At 46.9% G+C, this 18556-nt stretch overlaps 1 protein-coding gene and 1 long non-coding RNA gene across 2 annotated transcripts; both read right to left on the bottom strand.

The window, feature by feature from the left end:
* Positions 1-243: 243 nt before the first annotated feature.
* LOC109764294 (disease resistance protein RGA5) lies at positions 244-5475 on the bottom strand. The gene is made up of 3 exons (XM_020323137.4): positions 3864-5475; positions 788-2819; positions 244-556 (listed from the first exon to the last, which is right to left on the bottom strand). Exons 1-2 carry the CDS (start codon positions 4652-4654, stop codon positions 836-838), a joined length of 2775 nt encoding a protein of 924 aa, XP_020178726.1. The 5' UTR covers positions 4655-5475; the 3' UTR covers positions 244-556; positions 788-835.
* Positions 5476-6841: 1366 nt separating this feature from the next.
* Positions 6842-11761, bottom strand: LOC141022111 (uncharacterized). The gene is made up of 3 exons (XR_012182974.1): positions 11443-11761; positions 8359-8442; positions 6842-7134 (listed from the first exon to the last, which is right to left on the bottom strand). It is a non-coding gene; the product is annotated as an uncharacterized lncRNA (long non-coding RNA).
* Positions 11762-18556: the final 6795 nt, after the last annotated feature.

Raw genomic sequence — 18556 nt, 5'->3', positions numbered from 1 at the left:
CCCTGACGGGCCGGAGCCGCTGGAGATGCACAATGGAGGGCCTCCTGGCATCGCGCCGCGGCCCGTGCCACCCCCCACCATTTGAGCGGAGAAGAATTACCAATGTTGTTCCTTTTATTGACGGCAGTTTGGGCATGAGAGAGGGATATAACAGATGTTCTGCTTCCTCAACAACTTATCCCATACTAACTAAAGCCTCCAGCCGGAGTTCTGGGTGTTAGACAAAGCACTGGTGCCATCAAGTTGATAGAAAAGGTGAACCATGTATTGATAAGAATGAAAAAATCCTCTTGGGCTGCAGTACAAGGCACACAACCCAATGTTTATTAGTGTCATAGCTATAAAGAATTACAAGCTCAACACATGATAGACCACACCATATCAACTTAGCACGAGAAAGATTATTACACAATCATCATTCAGATTGGGACATAAACTCCCTCGTAACACCAAATCAGCTTCCTTTTGCTCCTTGTACTGCAGCCCAACACTCCAAACACTTGGTCCCAGCTTCCATCTGCTCACATCGCAACCGGTTGATACACAAGAACAACACCTGCATAGTATTCCACAGTTATGCCAACATGAATTAGTGAGTGGAGAGGATTACGTACTCAACAAAACCATGTACTGGAAATATGTGACATGCTTCCTGGTGGAGTTCTGTCAAAGCCCAAGTATGTAATATTTCAGGTGCTACATTTGCTTAAGTAATACTCCATGTTTTGGTTTCACACAACAGAAAGAAAAACGAAGCGGCGCAAAAGTATGGAGATTTTCTGCCTACCATTTTGACTTGGGCGCTTCCTCCCATCTCCTTCGCTTGATTGCACTATCAAAAAGTTACAATGCTGACACTGGGATTTCCTGGGTGCTTGTTGATCGCCTCGCTGATAGCAGCCCGAAGACTCTGCACCTGCATGTGTGGAGCCTCCTCCTGAAATACGTGTTCCCCTCCTTGTGCCACAGTAGCAAACCTATCAAAACTCTCCCTGAAGAGGTTGGCACACTTGTAAATATGCACCTTGCACGCCCTGAGGCTCCCCAGGTGCTCGATGCCATCGAGTACAGCATCGGCTTGACGCACTGCTTGTGCACAACACTCTATAGTGAGGTTCTGAAGCCTTGGCATAGCCCCTGCCTCGAACGTGAGGCAAGGCACTTCATATGCGAAGACAAGATTCTTGAGGTTTGGGAACAATGCACCACGGACAACAACGACGACATCTTCGGTAGCATGATCCCTTACACTGCCCTTGACACGCAGTATAAGGTGCACCAGCGAGGTCAGACTGGCAAGAACCTCGACACAAACCCTTGGCAGTGATACAAGTTGCATCTCCAAGCTTTTGAGATTTTCGAGTTGCAAAATCCAATCGGGGACCACGGAGAAGGGGCAGTTCAGTACATGCAGTCTATGAAGATGGCGCGGAGGTGGGTTCCAATAAGTCAAACAATCATATCCTAAGGTGTACCCATCGGTGGTTAGGGATCGAAGGCTGTCGAGCCTACAGAGCGAAGGGAGTAGGGCATCTTCAAAATCACTGAATACAAAGAGATATAGCTTCAACTCCCTTAAGTTCTTCAGATTACCGAGTCCCTTCAAGATCTCCACATGTATAATGAAGGGTTGATACAGAGTACGGAGGGCTTCCATCCTGCCAATCTCACCGAACAAAGTCAAATTTTTAGGAACAATGAGATGCCACAACATTGAGGGTAAGTAGCGAACATCTAGCTCTCCACGATTTCCTCCACCGACTATCTCCAATGACTTCAAATGTTTCAGTGTTTGCAATTGTTTTAGCAGTTCATCACACTTCAAACCTCTGATCCTCAAATATGTCAGTAGGAACAAACTGCGTATCGAAGGCAGATCATACTGCTCTTCCTTGGAATCATACACATCAAGATGCAGAACTCGCACAAGTTGAAACCTCGAGAGAGAAGGCATACATTGACCAGGTCCCCAAAAGTTAAATGACCTAACTTGGGCCAGAGCAATGTTCCCTAGCACATGATTGCATTCTGTATTTCTGAGTTGGAGGGACAGTCGGCGAACTTCCATGGAGCCTTTCATGGTAATTACAGGAGATTCCTTAGTTACGGTGAAAAAGTTTTCTTCTGTGGACTTCAGTATGATAAAGTCAAGCATTAGATCATGCACTCGACAAGACAACACATTCCCACAGTCATCAAACTCGGCTATTTGGATCATGTTTTTATTGATGAGCTCGCTAAAATAATTTTCTGCAATCTCCTCTAGACCCACAAAACCCTCGGCGATCCACCTCTTAACCAAATCATCCTTTCTTATTTCAGAATCTTCAGGAAATATACCGAGATATAGCATGCAGGTCTTAAGATCCAGAGATAAATAGTTGTATCCAAGATTAAGGACATGTCGCATCCATTCTAAAGCAGGGTTTCCTTCCAATTGTAAGCTTAAATAATTTTGTATCCTTTCCCAGAATTCCTTTGAATTTACCTCCTTATGATTAGCCAAAAGGCTGGCTACACTCAGTATGGCTAGTGGAACCCCTTGACATTTCTTTAGAATTTCATCAGAAACATTCATTAGTTTCTCAGGACAAGCATCTTCAGAGGGGAAAATCCTTCTATGGAATAATCTCCTTGAGTCAAGATCATTAAGAGGTTTGATCTTGTAAACATGGCCATGTGAACAAGAACATGCCTGAGCTACATCTTCAATACGTGTAGTTGTTATAACTCTACTGCCATTATTATTCTCCATCAAAGAACATTTGATAATGTTCCAGGCTTCCATTGTCCATATATCATCAATGACGATGAGGTACCTGTCAAACAATATGAAATACGATTTGTCACACTAATAGTATAGAACCACAGCAGGATACCACGGTATTATCGCTCTTACATATGCTAGTTAAATTTGTGTAATTACAGATTGTTAAAAAACAAATGTGAGTGAAAGTATCATCATTAACTTCACATATATGTAAGAACCCTGTGCAGAGCCCGGATAGACCACTGGAATTTTATACGTGCAGTTCTCCTGCATGGTTAAGAAAAAAAAAGACCACTAGAATTTTTCCAGCATGCATGATTGAGAAATATACAAATAAAAAAATGCGGCCCGATGCAGGTAGTTCCCTCTAGAGCAGGTCCAGGGAAGGGTCTGACACTTTGGGTCTCAATTGAGAAATACACAGATAAAAGACTCACAAAATTTCTAATAAATATTTCTAATTGCAGCTTAGTTTGAATTTTGATTACTTGTAAATTCCACTTGAGTAATTCTGATCAGAAGTTACTTTGTATACAAGTTTGAGACTTAAATTTATATTTCTCCAATTTGGAAACATAAATGACAGTGAAGTTTAGGCCTCCACTCCTAAGTAGTGCCTTCTGTGCTCAAAGTCTCAGACCAAACTAAAATTTGCTTTGTGTACTAACAAATCCTATCTCATTGCATACTATATGGTGGTGCTCTCTGGTGGTAACTTCCCACATTTAGTCTAGTTGGATACGTTATATGGATATACATATCCTTGATCTACAACATTCACAAAGACACAAACTATTGGTTTCAGGATCTAAGCATGCCATGGATTTAAGTGGACTTTGTTTTACAGAAAGGCAAAAATGACCAAGCCCAAGTAGTTCGATAAGTCAGAGAAGTAACGGCATGTCTGAAGTGTCAACAGAAAATGCTCAAATAATTTAGCAATTATGGGGCCATGCAAATGTAATTGCGAACCAGCACAGATAAAGAAGTGATGGTACTTCACTAGTCAATTCTATGGAGATTACCCAATTACGATGTGGCTATTCATACATAGTAATCATTTGTTATAGCTGATCTAGTCATAGGAGCATACCTTTTGTTTTGGAGAACTTCCCTAAGTTTGTCGATCAGTTGGCGCTCTTCATTCAGGAAAGAAGGCACCTGCCCCCAAACTCCAGAGAGTATATCTGACAATACCTTGACAAGATTGGGATTTTGAGACACCGATACAAAGGCTGTACAATCAAATTGGCTTTTGATTTTATCATGAACTTGTTTGGCAAGAGTTGTCTTGCCCATGCCTCCAAATCCAACAACTGATACCACATGAAGTCGTGGTGCATTCTCCTCCATCATCAGCAACTCGATAAGCTTGTCCTTTGGGCGATCTATGCCTACAAGGCTACTGGCCTCGGTGTAGAGTGCCTGTACACGAGGGTCAATAGCTTCAGGGCCCCGAGAAGAACCAATATGCTCATCAAGCTTATATCTATTGTGACGATCGCTTGCTTCCAAGACCTTTGCCTTCAGTTCTTCGATCCTGTTAGCAATCTTGTAGTGAGCCTTGAGCTTCTTTAGTCCACCCAAAAGCCCAGCCTTGGCATCAGCACTATCAAGATCATTCATGAATATGTCGATGCAGTCTTCCATACCATAAGACAGCTCACGGACCTTGTCACGCCAGTCCTTCTGTTGCTCATCGAGCTCCTCGGTCCTAGACAGCGTCACGAGCAGAGCACTCATAGAGCTCATCTCATCTTTCAAAGAGGTGATCTCCTTCTTCACATCTTTGGACAGCTTGTACTTCTTCTCCAGCAAGGCCGTGAGCTTGCGCAGGAGTGGTGAAATCACTCCTGTCACAGCGCTCACCATCACCCTCTCCATTGGTAGTGGGATCTTCTTTCCCACAATCAAGCAATCCGAATAGTCCTATGCACTGTGTGTGAGGCTTCAGGATACGGGAGAAGATGTCAAGTGGTATGGGCAGAGGCTGGTCATTGCAAAGCAGCAATATATATAGAAGTGGAATTCATGAACTTGGAGTATTGATCTATCATGTGAACGATGCCTAAACTTGACTATCCTTGTGACGATGTCCAACAGTTGTGCCAGAACTGGTCCATGCATGTCGCCCTCGCTTGGACTTATTCTATTGGTGCGCCTGACTACCAGTATCCCAAGAAAATGCAGAGAATGTGGATTGGCGAAAACTGCATTGTGCTCCAAGTGTCAATCAATCCTACCAGGAGGTTGCCTTCCTTGCAATAATTCTATTTTTCTATTTAGAAAATGACAATCGAACCTTCTAGGAAGTTGCCTGAAGTGAGTTGCATACTATCACGAACCAGTCAGCTGAACTTCTAGGCAGCTTCACCTTCTCCTTCGCTGCTGGTAAAAAATCAACTCGAATTTTTCATTCAGACTTGTTTAAGGAATCCTGAGAGGACAGGCTGAACAAACTGGGAAAAAACAAGTGCCCGCTTGAAAAATAAGGCTCAGAGGTGACCTCTTCTGTAGTTGCATCATCTTGATATTGTGCCCAACCAAAAAAAAAAGCATCATCTAAAATAACTATAAGTTTCACACGAAAATCTTTGATGATATCACAAACAAGGTTTTAAAGTGACAAGTCAAGCTGAGATGTCTTCCAGCCGGCTATATTCAACTAATCAACACTATTAGACAAGGGGACTCGCAAACTTTAACTAATCAACCACTACCAGACAAGGGGATTTACAAACTTTTCATACAAGAATCTCTAACAGAACTTTTCATACAATCTTTAACAATGTCTGGAACTTTTATTTTTTGGATATGGAACAAGGTTTTCAAGTCGACAAGTCGATTCGCGACACCTCCCGAACGAGTAGTCTCGCTAGTTGACCACAAGTTAGGCCTACTAGACTAGGGGATTTATGAATGCAGGAAGAAAGCTTTCAAATCATTTAGTGCATGTTTAGGACTTCTTTTAGTGGCACAAAGATGCATAGCTGATATACAGTTCTCCTGCTAGGTTTTCCGCCACTTCTATCATTAATTTTGCGGCCCTTTTTTGGGGGGTGGGGGTCTCCACTTGATCTGGACTGAGAAAGTAATCCATCAAACCCTCTCCCTTGGTGGTGGACAATGGGATATATATCAGCCTTATCAAATGTCCAGGCCAGAATCGCTCTCTCGTATCCAGATGATGCAATTAGGCAGCTAATATCTGGCGAAATGAATGTGAAGATTTCTCGCACTCAGAATGACGCTGGTCATTCTCTCGTTTTATAGGCCGGTCCCAGCAACACACTGCAAGCTTGCTCCGTACGCTAAGCAGTCTCTGGTGCGAAGATGTTGAAGTTGCTGGATGAATGATTCAAGGGTTAAATTTGAGAAATAGAATCCCTCTAGAATGAGAAATAGGCCGTGAAATCTCCAATCATGAGAGAAATGGGGACAAAAAAATGGAACTACAGAGTTGCAAGGTCTGTTATAGTTTGATCCTTGTTCTTCTCAATATGCAGAGCTCAAGTAGCTAAGTTCAATATGGACACTCGATACTATACCAGTACAAAACTAAAACTAGACACTGCTCTAGAGATTGCCAAGCTGAAGCTAGTTAGAGATCACACACTGTCACATATTCATGTCAACACTGGCAAACAGATATTAGTCCATGGTGTGGTAACTAGTGCTAACCATGGTGGCGAAAAGCACTGCTACAGCCTACATGCCAGTCTTAGTGCCTGTTCAGACAGGCAGTCTAGGGAAATACTCCCTCCGTCCCAAAATAAGTGTGTCAAGTTTAATACAACTTTGGTCTCAAGTTTAAAAAAAGTTGTATTAAACTTGAGACACTTATTTTGTGACGGAGGGAGTAGTAGTTTAGTACTCTCTCTGATCCATATTAATTGTCGCAGCTTTAGTACAACTGCAGCCTCCGATCCAATTACAATGTACTAAAGATGCGACAATTAATATGGAGCGGAGGGAGTACTGTAACGCCCACGATGCGGCTATATCTCCCACGTGTCGAGGCACGACTTAGAGGCATAATCGCATAGTGGTTTAGTCGCAAGAAGGGTCATCTTCACACAATCCCATGTAATGAACAAGAATGGGATAAAGAGTTGGCTTATAATCGCCACTTCACACAATACATAAATATAATCCATGCATCATCCAAAATACATACATATAGACCGACTACGGCCAAAATCCAGATGAAAATAAGATAACCCCAAATGCTAGATCCCCGATCGTCCCAACTGGGCTCCACTACTGATCATCAGGAAAAGACACATAGTAACGACCACGTTCCTCATCGAACTCCCACTTGAGATCGACCCCATCATCTGCACTGGCATCGTCGGCACCTGCAACTGTTTTGGTAGAATCTGTGAGTCACGGGGACTCAGCAATCTCACACCCGCGAGATCAAGACTATTTAAGCTTATAGGAAAGGAAGGTGTAATAAGGTGGAGCTGCAGCGGCAATAAGCATATATGGTGGCTAACATACGCAAAAGAGAGCGAGAAGATAAGCAACGGAACGGTCGTCAACTAGCAATGACCAAGAAGTGATCCTGAACTCCTACTTACGTCATACATAACTCAGACCGTGTTCACTTCCCGGACTCCGCCGAGAAGAGACCATCACGGCTACACACGCAGTTGATGTATTTTAACTGGGTCAAGTGACAAGTTCTCTATAACCGGACATTAACAAATTCCCATCTGCCTCATAACCACGGGCACGGCTTTCGAAAGATAAATACCCTGCAGGGGTGTCCCAACTTAGCCCATCATAAGCTCTCACGGTCAACGAAGGATAAACCTTCTCCCGGAAAAACCCGATCAGTCTCGGAATCCCGGTTTACAAGACATTTCGACAATGGTAAAACAAGACCAGCAAAGCCGCCCGATGCGCCGACAAATCCCGATAGGAGCTGCACATATCTCGTTCTCAGGGCACACCGGATGAGACATCCTACGAGTAAAACCAGACCTCGAGTTTCCAGGAGGGGGCCCCGCAGTCTACTCAGTTCGGATCAACACTCGAAGGAGCACTGGCCCGGGGGGGTTAAAATAAGATGACCCTCGGGCTCGCGAAAACCCGGGGGAAAAGGCTTAGGTGGCAAATGATAAAACCAAGGTTGGGCCTTGCTGGAGGAGTTTTATTCAAGGCAAACTGTCAAGGGGGTCCCATAAATCACCCGACCGTGTAAGGAACGCAAACTCAAGGAACATAATACCGGTATAACAGAAACTAGGGCGGCAAGAGTGGAACAAAACACCAGGCATAAGGCCGAGCCTTCCACCCTTTACCAAGTATATATAGATGCATTAATTAAATAAGAGATATTGTGATATCCCAACATGTCCATGTTCCGACATGGAACAAACTTCAACTTCACCTGCAACTAGCAACGCTATAAGAGGGGCTGAGCAAAAGCGGTAACTTAGCCAAACAACGGTTTGCTAGGAAAGGATGGTTAGAGGCTGACATGGCAAAATAGGAGGCATGATATAGCAGCGCAGCATGGCAATAGAGCGAACAACTAGCAAAGCAAAGATAGAAGTGATTTCGAGGGGTGGTCATCTTGCCTGCAAGGTTCTCAGAGTTGTCGAAAGCTTGATCCTCGTAAGCGTACTCGACAGGTTCCTCGTTCACGAACTCGTCTCCCGGCTCTACCCAAGACAAGAACACAAACAAACGGAACCACAATCAATCACGAGAAATGCACAAGCAACATGATGCAAAACATGTATGATATGCGAGATATGATATGCGATGCATATGCGTGCTCCGGAAGGAAAATGATGAACAAGGCTGTAACTTGGAAAGCCAAGCATGCCACTGGAAAGATGAGATTATTTCGGTCGAAATCGATATAAAGATCACCGGAAACGGATGCACGGTTTGCAAATGGCAAGCAAAACAAGAATGACACTAATCTGCGATAAACAGCATGATAGCACTTAAAATGCAATAAGTAACAATGCTACAGCACCCCAACATAGCAACAAAGCATATGGCAGTAATCTACAGGAGATGCTTGACAAAAGATGAACACTGAGCTACGGCTAGATCACAACATATCAAGCTCAAACAAGCATGGAAAAAGTGCAAAAGATAACAGGATCACAGACTTAGTGAAAAACTGGACATGGCAGACAACAGCATCAGGTAGCAATGTTCAGAGCACGAAATCAACATGCTACAGGAACTTAACAAAACAAGGCATGGCAGTGTTCTACTAAATGCATATGACAAAAGTCCCTTACTGACCATAAGCCAAAAAGAACCAGAAGATATGATGGCAAGCATGTAAACATAGCAAGTTTCGTTAACAGGTTTCAGACTTAGCAGAAAACAGAGCATGGCAGAAACGATAATATGAGGACATGTTGGTGAGCTTGATGCACTCACCACAAGGCAATGCATGACAAAACTAGCATACCTACAGCAATATGGCATGTTTATGAAGCTAACCATGGCAAGAACAAAAGCATAGCATGTATGAATTAACTACAATGAGCTTGGCAAAATTGCATATCATGTTGAGAATCTGCCAGAAATATTTTATAGCAAAAGTAGAGCAATATTGAGTCATGCTATGGTACTCCATAATTTCAAACAAGGGCAGTAATGGATCAATTACAACTATATTTACAAAACATCCTTACTGAACATCACCAAAATATGCATGTATCTCTCTGTAGCATCAAGTTTACATGGCAACAAAATAACAGCAGACAAGGACTTAGAGAAATCACTAAGTCCCTGAAATCGGGAACATTACGGAGCCTACTTTGCATGCTTGTGCTAGTCACCACAAAGATCACAAAAATACATGGCATATACCCTTGGAAAGATGGCATGGCATACAACAAAACACATGTAGAGCTCATGCCCATAAGATGCACAGATTAAATGATACAAAAAAGATAAATCTCCAAGTTCTGATAAGAACCAGAGGATAACAGCAACTAGCCCTCTTGCAACAGAGATTTGGGCATCAAGGTTACCTCTAATGAACATGGTGCAATTGAACAAAATGTAGAGAATCACGAGACGAACAATTTGACATATTACACGCATGAAACGAAGCTACATGCAAGGAGTTATGCACTGATGAACATAGGTACTTGCTGTAGGAAATTAAGGACTTGGAGAAAAATCGGGCACGGGAGAAAGTCAACGCATACAGTAACTTCGATCGGATCTGGCCGGGGCAGCCGAGGTCGGGCTCGCCGGCGTCGGCAGAAGAAGGGGAAGGAGTCAGCCGGCGTTGGGGAGGCGGAGGACGGCGGGACCGGCGCCGGAGGAGGAGGCCGGAGGGGGAGGTGGCGCCGGCGCGGGTGGTGGCGCGCGGCGGCGGCGGTTGGAACCGCGACGGCGGCGGCGGGCGGCCACGCCGGCGAGGCGACGGCGGCGAGCAGGCGGCGAGGCGGGCGGCCGGCGGACGGGGCGGCGGCGGCGCGGTGCGGGCTCGGGCGGGCCTCCCGTGGGCCGAACGGGCCGGCGGCGAAGGGAGGTGGCCGGGTGCCACGTGGCGGCGCCCGATTCGCTGGACGCGGCGGCGGAGATGTCCGGCGGACGCCGGACACGTCCGGTGGCGGCGGGGAAGCGGGTTAGGGTTTGTCTGCGTTTTGTTTTCGGGAGGGGATGCTCCTTTATAGCTAGAGGGAGCTAGGAGGCTCCAAATGAGGTGTGGTTTTCGCCCACACGATCGTGATCGAACGACCTAGAGCATGGAAGAGAGTTTGGTGGGTTTTGGCCTGGTTTTTAGGGGGTTTTTTGCTGCACACTCAAATGGACTTTGCGGATGCCCGGTTAACCGTTGGAGTACCAAACGACTTCCAAATGAAACGAAACTTGACCGGTGGTCTCCGGGTGGTATAATAAGGCCACTTGACAAGCCTCGGTCCATTCCGAGAAAGTTTGACACCCGCTAACGAAAGAAAACAAGAGGGGTGCACCGGAGGAGATAGGAGCGCCGGATTGCAAAACGGACAACGGGAAAAATGCTCGGATGCATGAGACGAACGCGTATGCAAATGCAATGCACATGATGACATGATATGAAAAAGCATGACATGACAAAATGCAAAACGAAAGACAAAACCCGACCACGGAGAAAATATCATAACGCATAGCCGAAAATGGCAAAAGTCGGAGTTACAAATATGAAAAGTTACATGTGGGGTGTTACAAGTACATTCTTTTTAGACAATTTTTTTGTTGAGTTGGTCAAAGGAATAAATGATTGATGTGCTGATGCAGCATGGTTTCATTGGAAAATCTCATATTGAACACCCACTGCTCTGGGCTTAGTTTATGTAGTATGATTTATATATTTACAGATAGACAAGCCAATTACATGTAAATTCCGTAGTAAATCAAAATCAGCTGTCAAATAAAACATATCCAGCCGATGTATACAAAAATCTCCATTTCATTATCTGTTCAATCAACTGCCCTGGTGGTGACAACCGAGCAGAACCAATCGAGAAGCAAACAAAAGGTTGAATTCATGGAGTAGGCTTTCAAGTGGTTAAATCTTATCTATTACTCCCGTCTATACTGAAGTATTATTTCACCTATTTATTTTTGTTTATTATTAGTACTTCTATACTGAAGTATGGGACTGGAAAAAATGTCAGTGGTAACAGTTTCCGTCTTACCCGAGTGGCCGCCGGCGCCCACTCCCGCTTCCTTGCTCGAGCGTCGCCGGCGCGGGGAAGCCAGTACGTGCAACGCTTCCGGGGACGCGCGCCTGGCCTCCACCTGCCTCCTCCCCCGCCATCCACGCACCCAGAGCTAGCCCTCCCCTCCGAGATAGCTCAACGGTGAGAAACCGGGGACGGAGGAGGGGGAGGACTCGCCTGCCTGCACGGGGAAGGCGGCGGAGGGCCGGTCGGCGTTCTCTCTCCGGTGGGATTTTTGGGAGGTAGCTTATCTCCGGCCCGCTCAACGAGATTAGTACGTTTTCTCCGCTCGGCCCGGTCCACCGAGATGCACGAAGCGGCAACGGGCCTCCATTTCAGCCATCATTCATCAGAAAAAAAAATATCCCTAAAAAAATCACACACAAAAAAGTGTGGGAGTGATCACCGGCTGGCGGTGGATGAGAAGAAAAGAATTTTCGCATGCAATGACGTAGGCGCGTACGTGCACGATTCACCTGTGAATCCGCAACTGATTTCGGTTAAGCAGCCGTGGAATCGCCATAAGGGCATATCCAATCGCAACCTGCAAAATTTCTCTCGCATCCATCCACCGACTGATCACAGACAGAGAACCAGTCCGTGGAGATGGATACGTAAGACCACCATTCAACCGTAGTTGCATACATTTTAACAACAGCTCGAACCAACCGGATGAAATTCGACCAGATCGAACGAATTTTGATATAAAACGGTAGATTTCATTAAAACTAGGATAAATTGTACATAAAACCGGGCAATATTCTCGTCCGGTGAACTAAAAACCTTAAAATAAAACTCTAAAACTATACTTGACGGTGACCTCGTAGGCCATGTCGGGCTGGCTGGCGGCTCCTCCTTCATCATTGGCACCCGATCTGGCGTCGGAGTCGGGCTTCGGGCGGCGGAAGATGGCGGCGCTGCGGCAGGGCTTCCCAGCAGGTAGCCGGACGCACGTGGATGATCATCTTCGCTTCCTCCTCGCAGTGTGGCAGCCCCACTGAGGACGTGGACTGGGGGAGAGGGCGGCGGTCGTTGGAGGAGGCGTCATTGGCGGCGTTGATCTCGATGAGGGACCATTGTTCGTCGTACCTGGCCATCTCGGCGTAGACTTGGCCCGGCACTGTCGGCGCGGACTACTGTTGCGCCGACTGCTGGTCCTCCTCGTCCCCGGAGGAGATGACGATCTCCGCCTTTGTCGAGGAGCCACACGCTGATGAGGATGACGGCCCCGGAGTTCGAGGGCGGCGTCGCCACGATCCACCAAATCCCGAAACCGCCTGTCGACGCAAACACCCGGGACTTGCCCATCATCGAAGATGTGGAGGGAGATGGACGGGAAGAGGTGAGGAGGAGGAGGAGGATGCGACGTGGACGGCGCCGGATCGCGGCTTATATAGCCGCCGTCAGGCCATGCGAAGGGCCGGTCAGCCGCTTTAATGCGGTGTAGTGGCCCGAGTTGGTTCCTGGGGAACCTGCGTCCGCATTGAAGCGGTGGTCGTCCCTCCCTCCAGTCACATCCGACATGAATGCCCGTCTCCGTGGGCTTTGGGCCGGCATGAATAAGGCGTGGTAAGCAGCACGTGCATCAAAAGAAAAGCGCAAGAGGGACGGGTGAGGGGTTTTTAATAGGTCATGATGGTCAGAAACGGACTTAGGATCGGTCTTCGGTTTATGAAATAAATTGCGTCTGGACTATGCCGCGGACCGAAACAGATCGTGTTGAATGGCTTCTGCGGTCCTCGCCAGAGGTTTGAATGTCGGGGTCGGAGATGTCTAGGAGATTGAGATGATCGATCGTGGTATGCCACTCCACGCCTCCATGTGAAACTCCTGTTCCCGTCTCGTGGTCGGTCACATGCATACGCAGCACGGTCGTTGCAACCATCGACAGAGCGCCTGCCATCAATCATGCTGATCAGATTAACAAACGCGCAAGTCAAATCCCTACTGTCCTCTTCTGCTATAAGAAACCTGATGAGGATGCCAGTTCGTTCCATCTCCCAGTTCCTCAAATCTCGCCATGAAACCAGCCAAGCAGTCAAGCACCTCCTCAACTTGACAAGAAGCTCCGCTGCTGCTGCTCGGTGGATCTGTTGCTCCGGGCCGGCGATGGAGGGCATCTTCCCCTTCTTCTGCTCGGCCATCAGGAGGCGGAGGCCGAGGCCGCCGGACCGCTACGAGCGCCTCGCCGTCCCCGCCGGCGCAGCGGGCGGGCTCGGGCGGGAGCATGAGAGCTTGGCCGGCGGCGGGAACTACCAGTACTCTCAGAGCTGCAGGTTCCCCGTCCGACGTCCCGGGGCGGACGAGCTCGGCCTCGGCCACGACGACGACCGGCCGCCACCGGAGGACCACTCCGGCGAGCTGTCTCCGTCGTCCGGCGGCCGGGACGGCGGGCGCGGGCTGTCCAGGTCCCGGAGGTTCGGCAGCATGCGCATGTTGGCGTCGTGTATCGGCGGCCCGTGAGATCAACGCACCGCTGCTGTCTGTACTCTATAGTCTTCTTTTTTTGAGGGGCTGTACTCTATAGTTTAGCGTGTGTGTACCAAGGAAGAAATTAGGGTCTGTCTAAGCATCAGTCGACTGATACTTGGCAAAGTCTCAGTCGGGTGACATCATCCAATTTATAGCCCAGCCCATCTTATTCCCTCGTCCGGTCTTTGCTGGGCCGGCCCTTGTTTTTGTCTTTTATTATTGTTCGTTTTTTTGGACCAGCATTCTTTTAATGCCATGTGATTTTCTGGGCGCGGCTTGTTGTCTAGCTTTCCTGTGTCTAGTCTCTAGTGTGAGGCTAGTTCTTTGTATGATTTTCCTGTGTCTAATTTTTGTTTACTTTTTTTGCATGTTGTCTAGTTTTTTGTTCTAGTTCCTGTGTTTGCTGATTTAATTTTTCCTGTTTTTGTTTAATTGTTTTATTTATATTTCATTTTTAGTTACATGTTCACCAAAAAAAGGAAGCACTTTTTTGCATTCATCGTTATACTTCAGGAAAAAGTGTTTGTACATTTCAAAAATATCCATTGTGCATTGATAAAATTATTGTGTAATTAAAAAATGTTCAGATAGATTTAAAAATATTCATCATTTACTTTAAAATATAAAAATGCATTTTTAAAATGTTCAATGTGCATTTGAAAAATAATGAAGGTGTAGGGAGCGGCTAGTTGCTAGTACTTGTATCCTTTGCGGTTACAGTTAAGATATGGCGTGCAATAAATTTTTCATAAAAAACTGGCTGAACAACACTAAGTTGTGGTCATGTTGAAAAACTGCAGTTGCGGTCGGGTGCGACACTTGCAGTCGCATGCCTAGTGTCGGACATGCAACTGGCCCGCCCCCGCCCCCTCTCCCGGCACCCCCTTCGACAAAACAAAGGTCCAGTTGCAACCATGTTGGGGGACATGCAGTTGCGGTCGGGTGCGGCACTTGCAGTTGTGGGGCTGTTGTTGGGCTTGCAACTAGCACGCCCCCTCTACAGGCGACCCCTCAGACAGAACAAAAAAAACTCCAGTTGCGGTCGGTTTATAGGATATGCAGGTGCGGTCGGTGCGGCACTTGCAGTTACATTCCTAGTGTCAGACATGCAACTGGTCTGCCCCCTCTCCCACCGCCCCCTCCGACAAAACAAAGGTCCAGTTGCAACCATGTTGGGGGACATGCAGTTGCGGTCGGGTGCGGCACTTGCAGTTGTGGGGCTGTTGTTGGACTTGCAACTAGCACGCCCCCTCTACAGGCGACCCCTCCGACAGAACAAAAAAAACTCCAGTTGCGGTCGGGTTATAGGATATGCAGGTGCGGTCGGTGCAGCACTTGCGGTTACATTCCTAGTGTCAGACATGCAACTGGCCCGCCCCCTCTCCCACCGCCCCCTCCGACAAAACAAAGGTCCAGTTGCAACCATGTTGGGGGACATGCAGTTGCGGTCGGGTGCGGCGCTTGCAGTTGCGGGGATGTTCTCGGACGTGCAACTAGCCCACCCCCTCTACCGGTGCCTCCTCCGGCAGAACAAAAAATTCCAGTTGCGGTCGGGCTAGAAGACATGCAGTTGTGGTTGGGTGCGACACTTGCAGTTGCATTCCTAGTGTCGGACATGCAACTGGCCCGCTCCCTCTCCCGCCGCCCCCTCTGACAAAACAAAGGTCCAGTTGCAACTATGTTGGGGGACATGCAGTTGCGGTCGGGGTGCAGCGTTTGCAGTTGCGGGGCTGTTGTCGAGCTTGCAACTGGCCCGCCCCCTCTCTCGGCGTCCCCTCCGACAGAACAAAAAAGTCCAGTTGCGGTCGGGTTAAAAGACATGTAGTTGCGGTCGAATGCGGCACTTGCACTTGCGGGGCTGCTGTCGGGTTTGCAACTGGCCCGCCCCCTCTCTCGGCGCCCCCTCCGACAAAACAAAAGTCGAGTTGCAACCATGTTGTGGGACATGCAGTTGCGGGCGGGTGCATTGCTTGCAGTTGCGGGGCTGTTGTCGGGCTTGCAACTGGCTGGCCCCCTCTCCTGGCGCCCCCTCCGACAAAACAAAAATCGAGTTGCAACCATGTTGGGGGACATGGAGTTGCGGGGCTATTGTCGGGCTTGCAACTGGTCCGCCGCATCTCCCGGTGGCCCCTCCAACAAAACAAAAGTAGAGTTGCAACCATGTTAGCGGACATGCAATTGCGGTTGGGTGCGGCACTTGCAGTTGCGGGGTTGTTGTTGGGCTTGCAACTGGCCCGCCCCCTCTCCCGACGCTCCTCCGACAAAACAAAAATCGAGTTGCAACCATATTGGGGGACATGGAGTTGCGGGGCTATTGTCGGGCTTGCAACTGGTCCGCCCCATCTCCCGGTGGCCCCTCCAACAAAACAAAAGTAGAGTTGCAACCATGTTGGCGGACATGCGATTGCGGTTGGGTGCGGCACTTGCAGTTGCGGGGTTGTTGTTGGGCTTGCAACTGGCCCGCCCCCTCTCCCGACGCCCCCTTCGACAAAACAAAAGTCGAGTTGCAACCATATTGGGGGCATGCAGTTGCGGGGCTATTGTCAGGCTTGCAACTGGCCCGCCCCCTCCAACAAAACAAAAGTCGAGTTGCAACCATGTTGGGGGACATGCAGTTACGGAGCTGTTGTCGAGCTTGCAACTGGCCCGCCCCCTCTTCCGGCGCCCCCTCCGACAGAACAAAAAAGTCCAGTTGCGGTCGGGTTAGAAGACAAGCACTTGCAGCCGGATGCAAGAAAAAATATAAGCTAATATTCTTTTACGCATAAACAAGAAAAATATATATGAAAATGTCGGTCCTATACAAAACAAAAGTCATGGTTTAAAACCCCGCTAACAACCAACATACCCACTAACATTTATGTCTACATGGTTAAAAGATCCCCACTCATCGAAGAAAAAGCATTTCCTACATTATACAAGCATAAAAAAAATGCATACATAGATAAATCCACAAATAGAGATCTGGCATAAAAGAGGGGAAAAAAGATGAAAAAAATGCAACTGAAGAACCCCGAGGGACGAATACCCCTCCCCTGAGACGAGTACTCCGTGGTAGATATGGTGTGTACATGGCAATTGAAAAGTCCAACAAAAACAATGAAAAACGCCTCTCACAACCAGCACATCGCGCATCAATACCGAACACGAGAAAAGGTAAAAAAAAAAAGAAGCGAGCGCTAAACAGGTCGGGGTAACACTAGACAAGCCGTGTTGCGTGAATCTTACGGAAACAGTGATCTAACGACCATATATGTGTACTAGGACTTCGGTTAAACTCAATCGACTGAATTTTAGCAATCCCGCTAAAAAAGTTCAACTATTGTAGCCAACATTTACTTACAAAACATCTAATGGATGTGCAACTGAAAATGATTAACAAAAAAATTGTTAAGCAATTTCGTTGCTAAAATAGGGCTGCTAGAAAGTTGGAAAATATGCTAAAATCAAATAGAATAAAACACAAACATTATTAAGCAAGGGCAAAATGAAAAATGAAATATTAAATTAAATAAACAAGAAGAAAAACAAAACGAAAAATATAAAACGGGACGAGCAAGAAAAAAATAAAATAAATAAAAGAAAAGTTAAAGACTTATAAAAAGTAAATGAAAAGTAAAACAATAAAAAGAAGAAAAAGGAAAAATGAAAATGAAAATTTCTTTTGGGAAAAAGTGAAGCCACCGAGACTTCCTCTCCTACAGGTAAAACTCACTTGTGTAGGGCGAGAAAAAGAAACAAAATAAAGTACTTTTTTGTAGGCTGACAAAAATAACTAAAAGAACACTCTCGGGAAACTTGGGCTGCACAGCAAAGGGAATGTGACGCCCCCGATTTGACCGTACACTAATCATGCACGCAAATGTGTACGATCAAGATCAGGGACTCACGGGAAGATATCACAACACAACTCTACAACATAAATAAGTCATACAAGCATCATAATACAAGCCAGGGGCCTCGAGGGCTCGAATACAAGTGCTCGATCATAGACGAGTCAGCGGAAGCAACAATATCTGAGTACAGACATAAGTTAAACAAGTTTTCCTTAAGAAGGCTAGCACAAAAGTAGCAACGATCGAAAAGGCAAGGCCTCCTGCCTGGGACCTCCTAACTACTCCTCGAAGCCGAACTCCATGTAGAATCATCCTCGGGACCTCTAGCTCCTGGACTCCAGCATCTGGTTGCGACAACCAGGTATAGAAAGGGGAAAAGAGGGAGAAAAGCAACCGTGAGTACTCATCCAAAGTACTCGCAAGCAAGGAGCTACACTACATATGCATGGGTATATGTGTAAAGGGCCATATCAGTGGACTGAACTGCAGAATGCCAGAATAAGAGGGGGATAGCTAATCCTGTCGAAGACTACGCTTCTGGCCACCTCCATCTTGCAGCATGTAGAAGAGAGTAGATGGTAAGTTCACCAAGTAGCATCGCATAGCATAATCCTACGCGGCGATCCCCTCCTCGTCCCCCTGTTAGAGAGCGATCACCGGGTTATATCTGGCACTTGGAAGGGTGTGTTTTATTAAGTATCCAATTCTAGTTGTCATAAGGTCAAGGTACAACTCCGGGTCGTCCTTTTACCGAGGGACACGGCTATTTGAATAGATAAACT

The sequence above is a fragment of the Aegilops tauschii genome, chromosome 5, assembly GCF_002575655.3.
Source record: "Aegilops tauschii subsp. strangulata cultivar AL8/78 chromosome 5, Aet v6.0, whole genome shotgun sequence".
Lineage (NCBI taxonomy): Eukaryota > Viridiplantae > Streptophyta > Magnoliopsida > Poales > Poaceae > Aegilops > Aegilops tauschii.
Note: the sequence above shows the minus strand (reverse complement) of the source record. Positions and strands in the feature narration are given on the sequence as shown.